At 37.7% G+C, this 19,182-nt stretch overlaps 1 protein-coding gene and 1 long non-coding RNA gene across 3 annotated transcripts; one reads left to right on the top strand and one right to left on the bottom strand.

Moving 5' to 3' along the window:
• The first annotated feature begins 3,673 nt into the window (after positions 1–3,673).
• On the top strand, positions 3,674–5,866 carry LOC113670671 (paired mesoderm homeobox protein 2). The gene is made up of 3 exons (XM_027186848.2): positions 3,674–4,016; positions 4,483–4,634; positions 5,365–5,866. Exons 1-3 carry the CDS (start codon positions 3,962–3,964, stop codon positions 5,830–5,832), a joined length of 675 nt encoding a protein of 224 aa, XP_027042649.2. The 5' UTR covers positions 3,674–3,961; the 3' UTR covers positions 5,833–5,866.
• Positions 5,867–13,207: 7,341 nt separating this feature from the next.
• Positions 13,208–19,120, bottom strand: LOC149035802 (uncharacterized). Of its 2 annotated transcripts, XR_016182564.1 has the most exons (6): positions 18,483–19,120; positions 17,459–17,511; positions 15,772–15,814; positions 15,039–15,096; positions 14,138–14,458; positions 13,208–13,526 (listed from the first exon to the last, which is right to left on the bottom strand). It is a non-coding gene; the product is annotated as an uncharacterized LOC149035802 (long non-coding RNA). The 2 variants fall into 2 exon arrangements; XR_016182563.1 differs by lacking the exons at positions 17,459–17,511; positions 18,483–19,120 and having other exon boundaries at positions 15,039–16,428.
• Positions 19,121–19,182: the final 62 nt, after the last annotated feature.

Raw genomic sequence — 19,182 nt, 5'->3', positions numbered from 1 at the left:
AACACTAATGACTATCTCTGCTTTTTGCACTTATGATACAACTTTGCCATCATTTTTTATTTCCAAAAGTAAATTCGATCAGGAACGATGTTTCATTACTCAGAACCCTGACGGTTGTGATAATAGAACTTTAGGGACCGGTCATTATTTATCGCCTGGGGGGGGTCGGAGTATTTAGGGGGGGATCACATGGTTTTTTGAAGACCTTTAGGGGGGATCAGCCGTAATTGACAAGCATAATGGGGGGGATCAGACCAAAAAAAAAGGAATTTTAGGTCGCGCCGGGACCCCGAGTGATTGCATTTGTAAATACTTTGGTAGGATTTGCCGCTGGGACTCTAAACCCCCAACCATATATTCAAGACCACGTTCAGTTGTATTTTGTATTATATAAACTCTATTCTAGCCCAGACACAAAACCCAAACCCTTTTACAGACCCTCCATTTTGTAAAAAAGAATCACTATCGTAGTCTAACATACACGTTTTTATTCAGGCACGATCTAAATTAGAAAGGTAATCAAGATTTTGAGAATGGAATACTTACAATTGCTCAAAATTGTTTCATAACGTTTCAGTTTGTTTTATAGAGAATCGTAATCTAAAATCATAAACTTTCATTATTTTAATACGCGGCCGAATGAAAACAACAAATAAAAAAGTGTTTATTTTGGTGAGGCTGTATCTTGTTCCGCTTCCGTGTCAGAATCTTCGGCAGCCCTCTCCACTGGCTCTTGCACAGTCTCCTCGTCAGATTCATCTGAATCCTCGCCCGAACTTGACCCTTTTTCAGCACCATTACTGCTATTCTCTTCGTTCATTCTGGCCACTACCACTTTCAAATTGCGTGCAAGCTCTGTTTCAAACACGCCTCTTTCCAAAAGCCATAGCAGAGGATCCAGGTGGAGACGCTTGACAAATCTCGCAGTGAATCCTGCATTAATACTTGAGACACATTTGTAAGTATTCTTTTCGAGTGAATCGAAAACCTCTTTAGCTACCTCTTTTGAGGTAAGTTTTTCTAGGAGAATTGCTGCTCGCTGATGCAACCTTTTCTCCTTAATTTTTTTCAGTTTTCTCTTGTTTTCTTTTTTTCTTCGGGATTGGCCGTTGTTCCCCATGGGAGATGGGAACTTTCTCTTCAAGCTCATGAGGGTGGTCGTGAGCGCATTGGAGGCTTTCTGCAGCTCTTGGTGTATGGCCTTCACTCGCTCTTGAGCTTCCTGGAAATATTTAAGCTCATCACTTGCAAACGACCTTAAGGTATGCTCTTCTGTATAAAGGTTCTTTCGTTTGTTGTCGATAAATGAGAGCAAATCGGATGCTGAATTAAAGGCCTCATTGACAGTTGTCAAGGAGGACTCACACTTCGCGACATCACCACTGCCCTTAAGTAAGCGAGTCCCCTGATGAATTATTCTTTTTCAATTCTGTTTACCTCGACAACTATCGGGGTGCATCAGAACGAAACAAAGAGCAAGCGCCCGGTGCAGCATACTTCCGAAAGATCGAATCGTTTATGGAAGACCACTATATTCGTGGAGAACTTTTTATGGAATTCTGTCGTGATGCCTGTAAAGAGTCAAGAGAAGAAAGTTCCAATCTCTGTTCCTGGTGTTCTAACAATAGATGGGTCGGTCCAGAAACGGAAAGAATTCCGCAACCTGTACCAGATTCAAACAATCCTGGACATTTCATGGATATCTATCAGACGGAATCGACGGGCAGGACACCAGATGATTACCTTCCAAGAAAATGTATTAAAGATCTGTACGAGGAACATTCTGACAGTATCAGAAACGATCAGGATACCATGAAGAGCTTCTGCTCAAAATATAATGTGGAAGAGAAGCACGTCATTGCATATGTTAATCATTTGAAGGATATTGAGATCCGAAAGGACATCAGAACAAGAGCAGCTCGGGAGCGAAGAAGGCAAGAGGCCGAACGAACGTACAAGGACTTTCAATGGGATAACCTCATCGAGGGTGGCAAAGTTGAAAAGTTGCGGGTAAGAGAACTAGACCTGTATCTCAACAAGCATGGTTTGACGACTGTGGGTCGGAAACTTGACAAAGTGAGGGCCATTCGATGTCACTATTACCGACAGAATAAAGAGACTGTGATAACAGAAGAACCGTCGAGTGATGAAGATGACGTGGAATCCGAGGATGAAGAATCCGAAAGTGGAGAGGCAGAGAGCGACGATGACTATGTTTTCGTGGATTTGGATGAACAGCCTGAGATTGGCACTTCCTCGACAATTCAGTTCGTATCTGACGAGCAAATATTTACCGTTGTGGTTCAAGGTCCATGAGACGTGAGTACCACTATTAAAATATCACTTGCATATTCAAAAAGTTATTTGGCGGTGGCTGGGAGAAAAGGGGGGGGGGATCATGAAACTTTCCACTACCGATAAGGGGGGATCTCTAAAAAACTAGATACTCTACGAGGGGATCAGGTAAATGCTCCGATGTGACAACAAAAATACTCCGACCCCCCCCAGGCGATAAATAATGACCGGTCCCTTATGCAGTTCGCACGAAATAACCGTTTTCTTACACTTTTCTTATGGTCAATGATATTAAGGCCATTCTACCAAATCAGAATTTACTTGTGAAATATGCTGATGATTTAACATTAAGTATTCCAGTAAAATCGCTGGCTAATAACGGCAATTTAGCAGCTGAGGAGGTCCGATCGATCGTCGCATGGACATCTGCTAATCGTATGCAACTAAACTTCAAGAAAACGTGGGAGATGCTTCTTAGAGGCAAATCCACTAAGGCCTTACCTGCTCCTCTGGTTTCTATAGAGCGTAAACCATGTCTGAAGTTGTTGGGTGTAACTTTTCAATCTGATCCGTGTAACTGGGATTTACATTTTGATAATATTATATCGAAAGCCAGTAGTCGTCTGTACATCTTACGTGTTTGTAAATTCTATGGACTGCCGCTCGATCATCTTCATCTTCTCTTTATCAGTCTTATTCTACATATATTTACATATGCTGTAGAAGTATGGGGCTGCGCGTACTATCATAAGTATCTGAGTCGCATAGACAGGCTGTTCAAGAGAGCTTTTAAGCTTGGCTACTGTAAAGAGCTTTTTTCGATTGAAAATATTATTATTCTAAAAGATAAGAAGTTGTGGGCCAAGATCACCGACAGCGATTTTCCAACAGCTTTAGATGACCTTTTGCCACCAGAGCGAACAATGGATACGCTACGTAAGAGGCGCCATAATTATACTCTCCCGCTTGTCAGAACTGAACGTTTCAAAAGGACCTTTATTAATAGATGTTTGTTCTCTTATTAGTTATTCAGTTAGTAATTTAGTTAGTTTATTAGTTTTATACTTGCTGATTTCATGTCATTGTAACTAAACACGTTTGTTGTTTAGAGTGCTTAATAAAGACTTTTATTATTATTATTATTATTACACGCAGCAACATTTTGACACCTCCCAATTAAAATCGAAGATGAAGGGGTAAGTTTCTAAAGAAACTGTGGTGCTGCGTCGGTGGGAGAGTATAGAAGGTAATTTAGTGTTAACAACTGGGTTGAAAACGTAAATTAGCCACCGTAAAGAGTAAAAAATACTCTTTACTCTTTACGGTGGCTAATTTACGTTTTCAACCCAGTTGTTAACACTAAATTACCTTCTAAAATCGAAGATAATTGTTTTTTAAGACATAAGGTGCGAATAAATGCAGAACAAGGGGAAATAACTCACACGATGAAAAGGAAGTGAATATCAAAGAGGTGAGATTTAATTTCCTAATTAAGTCAGTAACAGAGTTATTGTATGGAAAGTTTTGTCGCCCCGCTTTAATTTATAACGACGCGCGTCATGGGCTATTTAAAGGAATCAACGTCGTCATTTCATTCTGACTTGCGAAAGAAGCTTACTGCACGAGTTGTTCACTACTAAACCCCTCTTTAAACTGATAATTTGTCATGTCCAGCATGAACTCAGAAAGAGGAATCAAAAGATCGGCTCCGAAAAGCGAAGGTAGGGTGCAGCGATAGACGTGTGAGGTCGAAAACTCCTTTACTTTTAAAGAGTAATCCATTTACGATTAATATATGATGGTGAAAACAGAATTGAGTGCAGTATCACTGCTGTTTAGAGTGCTAGGCTTATGTCTTGCAACTTTGATCGGTCAAATTTAAGCTTTTCGATGGATCGTCAAACCAAAAATACAAATCTTCTAGGTATTACAAGGAAGCTTAGAATTTAAAACTTCACAGCGCGGTTTATTACCAAGACCTTGCTAGCTACATATAAAAACTTTCCAGTTGTTAGTCTCTTTTTCTCTTTGATTTTAAATTTCTTGAGCTCTGACTGAATATTTATTGACATGCAAACAGAACGAAGCTAATAATTTAACCATATGTCATTCAGCTAGCTCATGATGAAGACTAACTAACTAGATGTGTAATGAGTGGTAACACTAACATGTCTTTTTTCTTTTCAGGTGACAGATCACGTCAAAGACGCCGAAGAACAGCGTTTACCGACGAACAATTGGATCGGCTGGAAGAATCGTTTGCGAATGAAAGATTCCCAGGCATCAAGATACGCGAGAATCTTGCAGGAGAACTCAACATCGGGGAGGACAGAATTCAGGTAAGATATTCAAATTCCTGTCACGATCTTCACCCCACGACACTGAACAACAAGGGAGCAATCTGAAAGAAAACTGTAAACCATGGTATACTTTCAAATTCGTGAGAGCCCTGCCGGTCCGTTAGACTGTTTAATGGAATAGATTTAGTGAATTCTGGCATTTTCCTCTCAAAAAGTTCGTGGATGGTCACAATCAAATTATACATGATCCAGAAGTTGACAAGTTTCCATTCAGTCTTCCGGTAAATTGAGCAACTTATACCGCATTCACACCAACACTACACCACGATTTAAGCTGTTTTGTTGAACACTTCTTTTCTTTAAACATTTTTTTTAAAGGAATTGCCTTCACTGATGTTTGTTAACTACAAGTGGAGTTTAGTTTTTACTCTTCTGTTGCTTATTTTCATTCACTTTACCTGGCTCGGCTCATCGTGTTTTACTGGTGTCAAAAGGGCAATAACCTTCCTGTAGTCTTCCGGTTAATCATGATTAATTTGAGTCATAATTCTTTAGCTGTACATGGAATAGTCGTGATAACACAAGTAGACTACGCGTTCTTTTTCTTTTTCTGAGATGTTCCGGTCGCGCAAGTAAAAATGAAATAAGCTAGACAAAAATTTATGTTAGCTAACTTCGAAATGGAGGGGTTGCACGTGGCCTATAATGGGAAAACTATTTGCAGAGTAATTGTGCAATTTTTTCTCAACAAAACATCTTTTATCTTCAGGTCTGGTTTCAGAACCGTCGGGCTAGGTGGCGTAAACATGAAATAAAAAACAAACCCGCTCCAGTTGCCACTGCTTCAGAGATGCACTTAGACAACCGAGATTTCAGTGCGCGTACAATGTTTCAAGCATCATCAGCCATTATACCGTCTTTCACGCCGTGGAGCCCATTTTATCATCCGTTTACAACAAGCGCTTCCTGGTTCCCACCCGGCGGGCTTCTTGGCCTGGAGTATTCAAACATGTCCTGTTCTGCTTCTCAAGATTCTAGCAAGACATTTGTTCCAAATCCACGCGGATATGTTCTAACACATCTCTCGTCCAGACCCATTCCTTCACCTGACAGCAGCGTCACCTCTAAGCCCGAGCTCCATTCCTCCTCTGACTCGGACAGTGATGGAGGCCGTCACTCTGTCGATGATTACCAAGCCGCTGCTACTTTAGCATCGTTTTTTCAGCGAGAAAATTAAAACAATGAATTAAATAAATCATTCAGGACACTGCATCCAGTTACATCCATATTTTTAAGGCTTTTAGTTCAGCATTGTCAGTGCGCACGCAATTCGATTTGCCTTTTTAGACCGAGTGGAAAATTCTTTTTTGTGTCTGTCGAATTTCATTTAAGAGTTTTGTTGTTGAAGGAGATTTTAATGAAAGAGCAATGGAATCGTTACTGTACTTTTGTACCGTTGCACTTATGTCCTCTCATTGCAGATATGTCCTCTGACGTAATGTGATAGAGTGGCCAATCATATCCTGTGATCTATCGAGCGACACGCGGCTTGGGACTGGTTAAGAGACTCCGTTGTAGTTATGTCTTCAAGCAAAAGTACTTGTTCGAGGGGGTCGGGATAAGTGGAAAATTTGACCAGTATTTTCCGGTAACTGATCTCAGGAAAACATGCTGTTCGCATGATCACTGCGAACCGGATCATTGGCCTCTCACATTATTTTCTTTGAAGTTCTATCGTTCCTTCGTTGGCGCCGTGTGATCGCATCGTTGTTATAGCCTAAACGTGGAAGAATAACTCGCTACGTAAATAACAAAGCGACTTTCGACCAAAAGATGCGTTATTGTTCACGCTTTATTTGCAGTCTTGCTTTATTTACTGTCCTCATTGTTCGACTTGCGACTCCATTGACAACATTTTACACACAAGCTAAGACAAAAGCACAATGTGGCGTCATATCACAATTGTTTTATTTTGTTTAATAGCTGAAGATCATAGATTATGGTTCGTCGGCATGAAATTATATATTTTTGACGCTTCGCTGATCTGCTGGAGGTGAGATCGACTGAGAGGTCAAAGTTGTGATAATTTGTCTGCGTCGCGTCACGAAGTCTTCCTTGAATCACAGAAGTTTGGCCTTTGGTTGTTTATTTTAAATATTGTAGGTTTTTGCTGTATCGCACTAAGCCCTCCGTAAAAATTTGAAGTAGTAGATTGTGATGTGATTTTATTGCGGTCCCGCTGATTTTAGCTGTTCTTTTTTTAGTACTGTTTCTAGATCATTGTTGGATTTATTGCACGTTTGGGTGGATTTGTCATAATTTACCCCGTTTGTGACAAATTCACACAATGATCCAATCGAAAATCGGGGTAAAGTTGGCTATGGCAAGTCAGTAGGATATATTCCACCTAAAGAATGAATTTCACAGAATTTACCCCGTTTTTCTAGAATTCGCTGATCAAATGGAAAATCTGAGTAAAGATGGCATATGGGAACTTAGCGTGTTGGCCACTTGCGGATGAATTCGTAGAATTTATCCCGTTTTTCTAGAATTCGTTGAAAAAAAAGGGAAAATCGGGTTAAAGATTGGATATGGTAACTTGGGATCCTTTTTATTTGGAGGATGAATTCTCAGATTTTACCCCGTTTTTTGCCAAATTCACTGAAAAAAAATGGAAATTCGGGGTAAAGATAGCATATGGGAACTTCGGGTATTATTCACTTGTAACATGAATGCTCAGAATTTACCCCGTTTTTCTCGAATTCACTGATCAAATGGTAAATCGGGGTAAATCGGTTAGCCACTTGCCGATGAATTCGCAGAATTAATCCCGTTTCTCTAGAATTCATTGAAAAAAAATGGAGAATCGGGTTGAAGTTGAATATGGCAACTTGGGATCTATTCAATTTGGATGATGCATTCTTAGATTTTACCCTGTTTTTCTAGAATTTGTTGAAAAAAATGGAAAATCGGGGTAAATATTTTTTTTTTAAATCTGACTGTCACAATATTTTTATTTATTTTTCATAAATTTTTTAATTTATTTTTTAATACAAAAACAACTATATTACTTTAATTACAGCTATATTACTTATATCACGGCTACAGAAAATAACTTACAGTACAGTTACATCTATAGCTTACGTTTTTTGTTTTTTACAAATACGTACGTTACAGTGCAATACAATATTTAAAACAATACTGGTTGAAGAGCGACTAAACAAATAACTATATATTAAAGAAAAGAAAAGAAAAAAACAAAAAAGCGTTTACAGCCAGAGTGCACTACTCACAATTTATAGAAAAGAAGGTAGTTTAAAAGAAAACAAAAAAGTGCAGGAAAAAAGGATACAAACATCAAATTATATGTAAACAGAATTAAAGAAAATACTAAGTTAATGCGTGTTGTGCTTGTTTTAAGCATGGTTTTTCTTATAATAATGATTTATGCATTATAATGTGAGAAGAAGAGGGGGAAGTTTTTATTTCCGGAGAGATGTTGCGCATTCTGCATATCCATACAAAATATCTAGTGACCACAAAAAGGAAGTTTAGTTTCTTGTTTTTGTGTGGCTTAAGCCCTAGTACTATAAATGGCGATAGATTGAAAATTTCTGCGAAAGGTTCTCCAAGGTTAATTATCCATTGTTTAAGACCTTGCCAGAAACGGTTGGATATATCACAAGTCCAAAATAGGTGGATGAGAGTCTCTTTCTCACTTTTACAAAAAGTGCACTGCTCATTGTCCCTAAGGTTTACCTTGGTAAGAAAAGTGTTGGTGGCTAGTCTTCTGTGCAGTAGCTTATATTGAAAAACAATCAATTTTGTGATTTTTGTGCACAGAAAAGGAGTTCTGTAAACTGCCATCCAGTCGACATTATCTGGTGTTTCGAGCATGCATTCTGTTGCTCGTCAGAATTTTATATGTTAGTCTTTTTGGTTTTGTCGTCTTTAGGAAGGTGTCGAAGGTAGTTTCGTATGCAGTATTACAGCTGTTGAAGTTAGCTTCATTGCTTTTTTGTAAGGCCTTAACAGCTGATGAGATGCCTTGAAAAGTAAGGAAGTTTGTTTTAGTGTCGTAAAGCTCTTTAAAATCAGAGAAAGATAGGAAACTATTCGCATCATTCATCAAATGGCCCACTGTTTTAACTCCCTTTACAGACCATGAACGATAATATACAGGTTTGTTACCGACACGTATAAGAGAGTTATGCCATAGACTTTGCGCCTTTAGCTGATCAATGGAGGAGAAATTAGTTTCAAGTGAGATTTCTGACCAGATGTGGAGTATTTCTGAAGTAAAGGCCTTTGCAGTTTTTATAGTTTTTAACAGATCTTGTTTATTAAGGTTGGTACGAAAAAATTCGACACCACCTAGATTTTGTAATTCATAGTCAAACAAAAGTTTCCATTTTCCTTGATTTTCCGGATCTAGATATTTTTTATCCAACTTGATTTAAGAGCTTTGTTGAAAATTTTGATATCAATCATCCTTAACCCTCCGTTCTCGTAGTAGTTGATCATTATGTTGTGCTTTACCTTGTCTCCCTTGCCATCCCATACAAAATTGAAGAACATATTATTTATTTCTGTTAGAGCGCTGTGGTTGGACGGCAGAGGGGACAGGATGTAAACCAGTTGAGAGGCAACAAGGCTTTCTAAAACTGTAATTTTTCCTAATAAGCACAGGACGAAATTGCAAGAATCCGTAAACGGAAACGTGGCGGAAACATGCAACTCCATGTTTCCGTTATGTTTACGTAAAAGTGGTCCGGTTCCGTTGTATACGCAGCAACGGAAACGCGAGAAAACGTCACGAAACCGGTAACGGAAACACAGGTTATCCGTCGTGTTTCCGGAACGGTTTAACATGTTTCTGCCACGTTTCCGTTTACGGATTCTTGCAATTTCGTCCTGTGAAGGTTAAACGGCGCAGTTCCCAGCAGCTTAAGCTGTTTCTGATTTTGGTTAGTTTTTCGTTGTAATTAGCTTCTATAGTGGTTTTGGGGTTGGTGGAGAGCCATACGCCTAGAGCCTTAACCTTATCTTTTACCTATTTGAAATCTTTGTCGGGTCTGAGATGTGTTTCGTTTCGAATATTCGCACGGATCCACAAAGCTTCAGTTTTCTTGCTATTTAATCGGAGACCAGAAATCTCGCTGAAAAAGTCTAATATTTGTAAGGAGGTTGTTAGAGAGGCGGGCGATCGATCTAAAATAAGGGTAGTATCATCCGCGTATTGACTGATTTTTACTTCTTGTTCGTTTATTTTTATGCCCTTAATGTTTTTATTTTGCCGTATTGTTTCGGCTAGTATTTCTACACAGAGAATAAAGAGATACGGAGAGAGAGGGCAGCCTTGCCTTACCCCCCTTTCAAGTTTGAAGAAGTTGCTAGACCAACCGTTGTTAAGAATGCAGCTTTCTGTATTATGGTAAAAGAGCTTCCAGTTGATAGCAGATTGCCAAAAATTGTAACACTGTAAAGTTTTTGGAAGAAAAGACTATTCTACCGTGTCGAAGGCCTTTTCAAAGTCGAGAAAAAGTAGAAGTCCTGGAATGAATCACAAATCGGGGTAAAGATAGCGTATGGGTACTTCGGCTATTATCCACTTGTAGTAAGAATGCTCAGAATTTACCTCGTTTTTCTAAAATTCACCTATCAAATGGAAAATCGGGGTGAATATGGCATATGGGAACTGAGGGTATTAGCCACTTGGGGGACGAATTCTTAAAATTCATACCGTTTTTCTGGAATTCATTGAAAAAAAAATGGAAAATCGGGTTAAAGATTGGATTTGGCACCCTAGGATCAATTCCACTTGAAGGAAGAATTCTCAGAATTTACCCCGCTTTTCTAGAATTCACTAAGAACATAAACTTCTTTTAAAATTTGCAATTTTTTCTATCTTTCATTTTTAACTAAGACTAGCGAGCCGCACAAAGAAACACTTTTTGTAGTTGTAAGCTTCTCGTTTATTTCGGACGCGTTTCGTCTCTAATTGAGACTTCATTGGGGAATAACTACAATTAAAGAGGAAGAATATATTTTATAGCATGTTGTTGTGCCTAAGTTTTGAATTTCTATGGACGTTAATAATAACTGAAAGCGGGTGTTATAAAAAAACTCCTAATTACAATTAAGTTATTGCGTATCGCTTTATTTTGGGGGGGCTAACGATAGAATTTCACCGCTGAAAAAAGTCATGGAAAATAGGGGTAAAGATGGCATATGGGAACTTAGGGTATTATTCAGTTGTAGCGTGAATTCTCAGAATGTACCCCGTTTTTCTAGAATTTACTGAAAAAAAAAAATGGAAAATCGGGTAAAGATAGGATATGCCAAGTCAGTAGGATAAACATGATAAATTCCAATTGGTGGAAGCATTTTCATAATGTGCCCCGTTTTTCTATAATTCATCCAAAAAAAAATGGAAAATCGGGGTAAAGTAGATTAGATGTGGCAGGTCAATAGAATATATTCCACTTGGAGGATGAGTTACTAGAATTCACCCCGTTTTTCTATAATTCCTTGAAAAAAAAATTGCAAAACCAGAGTAAAGATGGCATAAGGGAACTACGGGAATTATCCGCTATTAGCATAAATTCAGAGTTTACCCCGTTTTTGTATAATTAATTCATTAAAAAAAAGGAAAATCAGGGAAGATTTGACAAGACAACGTACAGGTTGCATTCCACTTGCGGGATGAACTCTAAGAATTTACCCTTGTTCTCTAGAATTCACTAAAAAAAATGGAAAATCGGAGCAAAGATGGCATTTGGGAAGTTGTAGCATGGATTCTCAGAGTTTACCCTCTTTTTCTTGAATTCATTCATTAAAAAAGGAAAATCGGGGTCAAGATAAGACATGACAACTTAGGATATACTCCACTTACGCTATAAATTCTTATAACTTACCCCGTTTTTCTGGAATTCTTTGAAATAAAAATAGAAGACCGGGTTGAAGATTGGATATGGAAACTTAAAATGTATTCCACTTACGGGACGAATTCTCAGAATTAACCCCCTTTTTCTGGAATTAATTAGAAAAAAAAAATGGAAAATTAGGGATGTCCCGAGTTATAATTTATTTCAGTTTAAAGAAGAATGGACACAATTTAGCCCGTTTTCAGAATTCATTGAAAAATTAATTCGGCACGTTAGAATACATTCTTTTATGAGATGAATTGTTTTTTTAGAATTCTCTGAAAATAACGGAAAATCGGGTAAAGATTACACATAACAAGTTGGGATATGTTTCACTTGTAGGATGAATTGTCCTTTTTTTACCCCATTGTGTACAGAATTCTTGGAAAAAAAGCAAAAAACCGGGACAAAGATTGAATGTGACATGTTAGGATGTATTCCACTTAAAGGATGAATACTCAGATTTTACCCCATTTTTCCAGAATTTACCCAAGAAACGGAAAATCGGGGTGAAGATTGACTATGAAAAGCTATGATGTATCCTACAGGTGGGATTAATTGTAAGATTTAACCTTATTTGTCTCTAATAAACGAAAAAAAAAATGGAAAATAAGGGTAAAGATTTGATATGGCAAAATTGGAAACTCGGAGTGAAGGATGGCATATGGGAGCTAAGGGTATTATGAACTCTCAGAGTTTACCCTGTTTTTCTAGAACTAATTCATTAAAACAAAGAAAATTGGGGTAAAGATTTGACATGACAACTAAGGTTATATTCCACTTGCGTGATGAATTGTCAGAACTTATCCCGTTTTTCTAGAATTCATTGAACAAATGGAAAATCAGGGGTAAAGATTGAATATTGCAAGTTATGATATTAACCACTCGAATTGTCGCGATTTACCCCGTTTTTCTAAAGTTAATTGAACAAATCGGGGTAAAGATTGGATATAGAAAAGTTGTGATATTATCTACTTGTAGGATGAATAGTCACAATTAACCACGTGTTTCTAGAGTTGATTGAGAAAATAGAAAATTGGGGTGAAGATTGGATTTGGTATGTTAAGATATATTCTACTCGCTGGATAAATTGTCAGAATTTGTTTCATTTTTTGAGAATTTCCACATTCAATGAAAGCTTACCCTCGGGTGAGGTCAATAATTTTAGCCGGTACACTGTAGAATCCCCTGCACAAAGCCTGGGGATTATTCGACAAATATCACTGAGTCTGAGGAGATTATTTTGCTGGAAAAGAGAATGTAGCCTTCCCTATAATATATCAGTTTATCAGTCTGCAAGTTTTGGTGTTATGTTTTACCACTGTGATGTTCTGATTGTTGAAAAAGGTCTGCATATTCCTCACACCCTTGGAATTTAAGTCAGTTTAGCGTTAAAAATCTTTTCAGGCAATGAGAAATTTCCCCAGAAGTCTCTGTATACACAGATGCATGTGCATACATTGACGGCAAACTATTGATTTATCTTTGCGTTATAAGCAAAGTGAACATCTACGAAGAGGCCCACGGGTACTATTCACCGTAACAGAATAATTAAAGGGTTTAGTGCATGGTGTCTGTTTACTTGTGGAACCAATGGAGAACTTGACATGACATCAAGAGTCACTTAGTAGGGCGTAACAAAAGAAAAATCTATGTAAGCAAAGGACAAGTTTTAAGTTTCTCTTCCAAATATTTAATGTCTTTCGATCACGTAAAAATAAAAAAAGAAACAATATACATTAAATTTATAATACTGATAAATCACGTGTACGTTTTTAATTAATTGAATATTAGTATTAAAGTATAAAATAAACCTCTTGGCAATGTAAGATAACTGACTAAACTTATTAGTGAAATCGTACATTGTCAAGAGAGGCGTGAAAATGATAATTATTAACTATCACTTCTTTTCCTTGATCTTGATCTTGGTGGGGCACAACCGGGCCGCGTCTCGTTGGGCATTCGGCACGTACGTGGCCAAACCCTCGACACTTGTGACACCGAACTGGAATAAAAATATAAATGAGAAAATTACAGACAAGCACAATGTTGTTGCAGTCCAAATAAGAGGGAAGGGAAGTTTTCCAGAAAAATGTCCTGTAACTTTAACCTCTCTGAGTAGAGCCGGAAAAAACACAGAGTCCCAATTAAAAGTCCTGCCTCAGGTGAGCATCATCTGGCCTCACCTTAGACTCAAACGATAAAACCTTTTGGGTCAGGGTTAGACAAAAGGTAATCTTTTGGCACCAGACACACCAACAGTCGTGTATACATTTATTATTCGTCTTCATGAAATACCCGTACCAGAATTTTGACCGTTCCTACAATGCTTTCTCCTCCTATCTTTCACAAGATTTTGATGTTGCCATAGCTATCAAATTAAAACTGTAAGATTTGTCTCCTTCAACCAAAGTGTTTCCTCTAGATATTTGAGCGAGATAGATATGATTAAACACAACACTTCATCTACACATTCACTACAATCGTGTGCTGTGTGTAATCTTATCATTTAAGGGTCACTTGGAAAGAAGCCCCAAGCGACTTGTTAGACATGCCACTGAAATGGGACCTTTTACAGTCAGTCAACACTTGCTTAATGCTTGGTTTTACACTTACCTCTTCTCTTATCTCTTCCTCTGTTAATTTCATCCCGGGTCCTTTCTTTTGCCGTTACGCCCACTCTTCCTCTCTCTAACTCCGCGCCTCTCATCTCTTGACGTCTCTCTCTTTTTCTTCCTAACCTTTTTACCCTCTCCTGTTGCACTTTCCATTCCCTTTCTCTTTTTCTTCGTTCTTCTCTCTTTCTTTGTTCTTCTCTCTTTATTTATTCCTCTCTTTTCGTTTGCTCATCACCTTTTCTTTTTTCTTCTCTTCCTCTTTCCAGTTCCTCTTCCATAACTATTTCCCTTTCAAGCCAGTCCATGTTAATGACATGCTCTTCAAACATAAGAAATGTATCACTCAGTAATATCAATATACAACAACATTTTACGAAACTGTTTAGCCCTGGGCCTCTGTGGTTTAATCTTTCCTTCAAAACCCGTAAACATGACCGTTCAATGATGGCCTTTGTCAAAAATATCACCACCAATGTTCACACTAGAGATACAATAAAGCTCATCCTAGAATATGCACATGAACCATTAAAGAGAGTACCTCTTTCCGTGCCAATATTCTTTGATATGCATGACATCTAAGTCATCGATTATTAATTTTTAAGTAATGTTAAAAGTGACAAAACAGTAGTTTGATTGCTTCTAAGGGATGAAATGCACCAGTACTTCACTACACCAGAAACCCTCATCTGGAGTTGTGTGGAATTCATTACAGCCTTGTTCACTGCTTTTAATTCATGATAGGCGATAAACCTCCAAGCAATTTCAAGGACTCCCTTAGAACATTTAATTTAAAAGTGACGATTTTCTGTTGAGTTGTTAGGGTAGCCAGAATTCTGTTCTATTCTGAAAGTATAGGAAACCTTCTCAGGACAGCAGAGAAGAAAATTAGTTTATCTCACCACGTGATCCTCCATCTCGGGCCATGGTAGCCAACTCAGCAAAAATTGATCAACAATTCTATTTTAAAGAGAACGAGAGAATATGGGTAGTTATCAGTTTGCTCGGCTCCCAGGCATATAAAGAAAAACATAAGAGGATGTATCAGAGTATTCACTTCGATATATAAAAGTCATGTATAATTTTTGTGTTTAGGGCCGATATATACGGTACGACTTAATCGCATGCGACAAGCTTAAGGTTACTTCCCTTTGCGGGTGTCCTTTGGGAAAAAATTCGTTCGCGCACCAGTTTCACTACAATCCTAGCAAACGATATATCAGAAGAAAGCTTCATAAATGCAGTTTGCAATAAAAATAGACTTCAAGCAACTTTTCTTTTAAGGAAGTGTCAGGATCCGGTAAGGCGTGAAACGACCGAAGGGTCTTCTATTTTTAAATTTATCGCGTATGGGATGCTGCAGCACGAACTAATTGGCTGCACAGTCCTATTCACAAGGCGTCAGTCAACAAAAGTGTAATAGGCTTTTTTGATATTCTAATTGGTTGTCTAGATATTGGCATCTAAAGTTGGAATAGCTTTCACTGCAATTTAAAGTGATTTAATTTTTGAAATACAGTTAACTTCTCCACTAACCCCACAACACCTGTGCAAAGCATGTCAATTACAAATAACAAATATGGAGAGTTGCAAATTACTTTCAATACTTTATAGTGCAAGCAATGTATTCCCTACCGTCATTTTTCAGTGTTTTCTTTCCATTTACAGACTCAAGTGGCTGTAATGAAAAAAACAAATTCAAACAATTTTACCTCACTTCTTAAAGCAAGAAGTCACAAGACTAAACAACAAGTGTAGAAACTTAGACATACTTAGGCTAAAACTCTGATTCAAAAATAAAAAAATGACCCCCCTGCAAAAAAAAATTGTACCACTGTCTTTGATACCATCCTGTCACTCTCCTATTTTTTTTTCACTTTTCTTTACTTCTAATTTGTAAACACATATAATGCTTCTTCTCAATGGGAAGTGTCTTCAAGAAAACTCAAATAACGAAACAGTATTGGCAAGAAAGATAGCCAAATGAACAGTAGTATCGAATTAGAGCTTAGAGCAATTAAACAACATGAATGGCTGCTACACCCCATTCTTTTTTCCCAGGTCTACATGAACTAGATTTTGAGCACAGAATGCAATACCTCACCAAACATCTGCTATGATGACTCACTTAAAAGTGTGCATGATTATCACCTCTTGCTGAGATAGCACACTTCACTTCAATGTTTTTATTACTACACATATGGGGGCTTTGGTAAGATTGTGGAAAGGAGGGACAACGTTTGAGCAGCTGGGAGGGACCAAAATGACAGTGTGACAGCCATTTATTCCCACTTGGATGGCAAAGTCTGGGGAACCTTCCCCTGGAAATTTAAAAGTTCAGATGTCCAAAAGGGTCCATTTTAGGCCACTATTTCCCAAGTTGGCTAAAAATTATAGCTGCTACGAGGGTGAGTATTGACACTGAATTAATGAATAGAGTACCTTTTATGTAACTAACTATATAAACATTATACATAGCAATGTTGTCTCTGTGATGATGTCTGTGTGGTCTTGTTTGATTTTTACTTTTGCCTTGCTCAAAAAATGAGATTGTGCTGAGGACGACATTAGATTTTGGGGTACAGTGCTGTGATTTCTAACACAGTATCTTTAATGCAATTACTGATGGCAAAGGAGTTAATCAGTACTTCAATGATAAATGTAGAGCATGGCAATTAATGAAACGATCAATGTCTAATCATGAACTAACTCTTTGTCAGTGACAAGTTCACAAAATTAATATTGGTGAAGGTTACTTCATACAACAATTACTGTAAACCACCATACCAAAAAACATGGTGACTGGTACATTCAACCAGAACTCTTTGTGCAAGAAAATACTGGAACCAATCATAAAAACAAGCAGTAAAGGTCTGAAAAATTTAAACCTTGCATACATAATGTTGTTGTTTTGTGAAATATTGCTTTCTACGAGTGCCTTAGCCTAAGAGTAATAGTAAAATGCACAGGTGCCATATTTGTCTGTGAGTGGATTGAATCTATTGGGTGAACACAAGAAAAATAGTAATATTGATACAAATAGGCTGAGGGTTTAGTATAGGTATGCTGTGGTTTAGTTTTATCCTTAGTTTAATTCTTTTACTTTTAATAGAGGCCAAATTGATAGTGACACATCATCTCATCATAACTTAGGCTAGGAGCTAAATTTTATCTTTCTTTACACAAAATGCATTTTTCATTCATATCATTAACAAAACCAAAGGAAAATGATGTTTATACCAAGGAAAAAAATTAAGCACAACATATACCTTTTTATAACTAGTGCATAATTCGCCAAGAAAATGTTTAGAATAGAGCTTACCACCTCATCAGCACTTTTGTTTTCTTTGCTTTGCTGCTGGTTCTCATCCATGCCTGTATGAATGATATTTAGTAAGGGTGAAAGGATTGGTATTTTCTTAGCAAAGATAGTTGCAGAGAGTTTCTCCACTAATATACAGATCGCCAAATGCTCACAATGAATGCCAACAAGACCAAGTTCTTGCTAACACATGTAGGAGCAATAATTGCTAATAGTAGGCAATAGTCTGTATTGAATTAAGTATTCATTTCTGCATGAATTAGTGTTTATTTCATTTTAATGTTTGTGAAACATAGCTGAAAAAGTATGGATAATGTGGTAACATATAACATACATATTGTTATCATATTCCTTATAATTTGGTACAGGGGACTTTACTCTAAATTGATCAAAATAAAGAAAGTAGCATATGTCAGCCACTGATTTAAATAGCAAAGCACTAATTATGAAGTGAAGAGTAATTTTGCTGCAATTCTGTCCCTTCTGGGTGAGCAAAGAGAATGATTTAATATATTGTAACCCAACTGTTACTTGTTGGAGAGCATTGGGAGACAGCACCCTATCCTTTATGAAAGAGACCAGATCTTCATCATACGAGTTAGCAGTTTGTGAGTTAACCTCCCAGGATATGTGATATTTGACATCAACCATACCAGAGGTTGAATTTTTGCGTAGTCCCATACATTTACAATGAATACATGTCTTCCACTGTATCCATGATAGCCATCATTGTAGGCACAATGACATGGAGAAAATCACACATTTTTGGGCATTGAAACACCGAGATCTGCCCTGTTTTTCAATTATGTAACATCTAGTTTTACATGTCCCACGCAAAATATAAAAATCAGCCCTCGACACTGAAGGATTCAATGAATCCAAGTTAGTAGTTACTCGCACGCTTCGCCATGCTGTCACATGAAATCTACAGTATTAAGCCCAAAACTTGAACGTGATCTTTGAAGAATGGTTGTAATATTTGAATTTAACAAAATACTAGCATAAAATGTAACCGAAACCTTACCTTCCTTTAGTAGTTCCGACAAAAAAGCACAACTTCGATCACCAGCACACTCCAAACCAATAAGGGAAGCTACGAGGCAATGTCAAATTCTCGTCTTCCTAACCTTTCCAACGTATCGAAGAAAATTTCACTGATACTTCGCGCTTAAAAACGCAACAAGAATATTAATCTTTCAACAATCCGAAGTGTCCCAAAAGGCATCAAGGATAAGCCCATGAAACAAGAATAGCCCATGAAATTCTCAACCTTCGAGCGCGGAAAACTTAACGATAGTCTCACAATTTTGCATTGCGTTGGGAAGTGACACGCAGAAGACACGTTCACAACGCACTTTGATTGGAAGAAATAAAACCGCATTCTATTGGTTATTAGATGTGAGGACATAACTACAACGGAAGACACAACTGCAACGCTACATACTTTCTCATATGCAACAAAATAAAGTTTGCTAGAATGAATAGTTTTGTTTGTTGAGTCCCATAGCTGTTAGCATCTGGATATTGTGATAGTAAATTAATTGTCTTGGGTTCAGAATTAGTACTAATTTTCACCTTGCGGACTCCCCCTTTGCACGTCTCCCAAGTTTTCCCGATACCACATCTGAAGTAAAACAGGTTCGCGTTCGCCCGCCTTGATCTACTTCCGCAACGGGGCGAAACTTCCATAAATCAAACGGTGAGGACACTGGAAACTAGTTAGG

Source organism: Pocillopora damicornis, chromosome 13 (genome assembly GCF_964200805.1).
Source record: "Pocillopora damicornis chromosome 13, jaPocDami1.2, whole genome shotgun sequence".
In the NCBI taxonomy this organism is placed as follows: domain Eukaryota; kingdom Metazoa; phylum Cnidaria; class Anthozoa; order Scleractinia; family Pocilloporidae; genus Pocillopora; species Pocillopora damicornis.
Note: the sequence above shows the minus strand (reverse complement) of the source record. Positions and strands in the feature narration are given on the sequence as shown.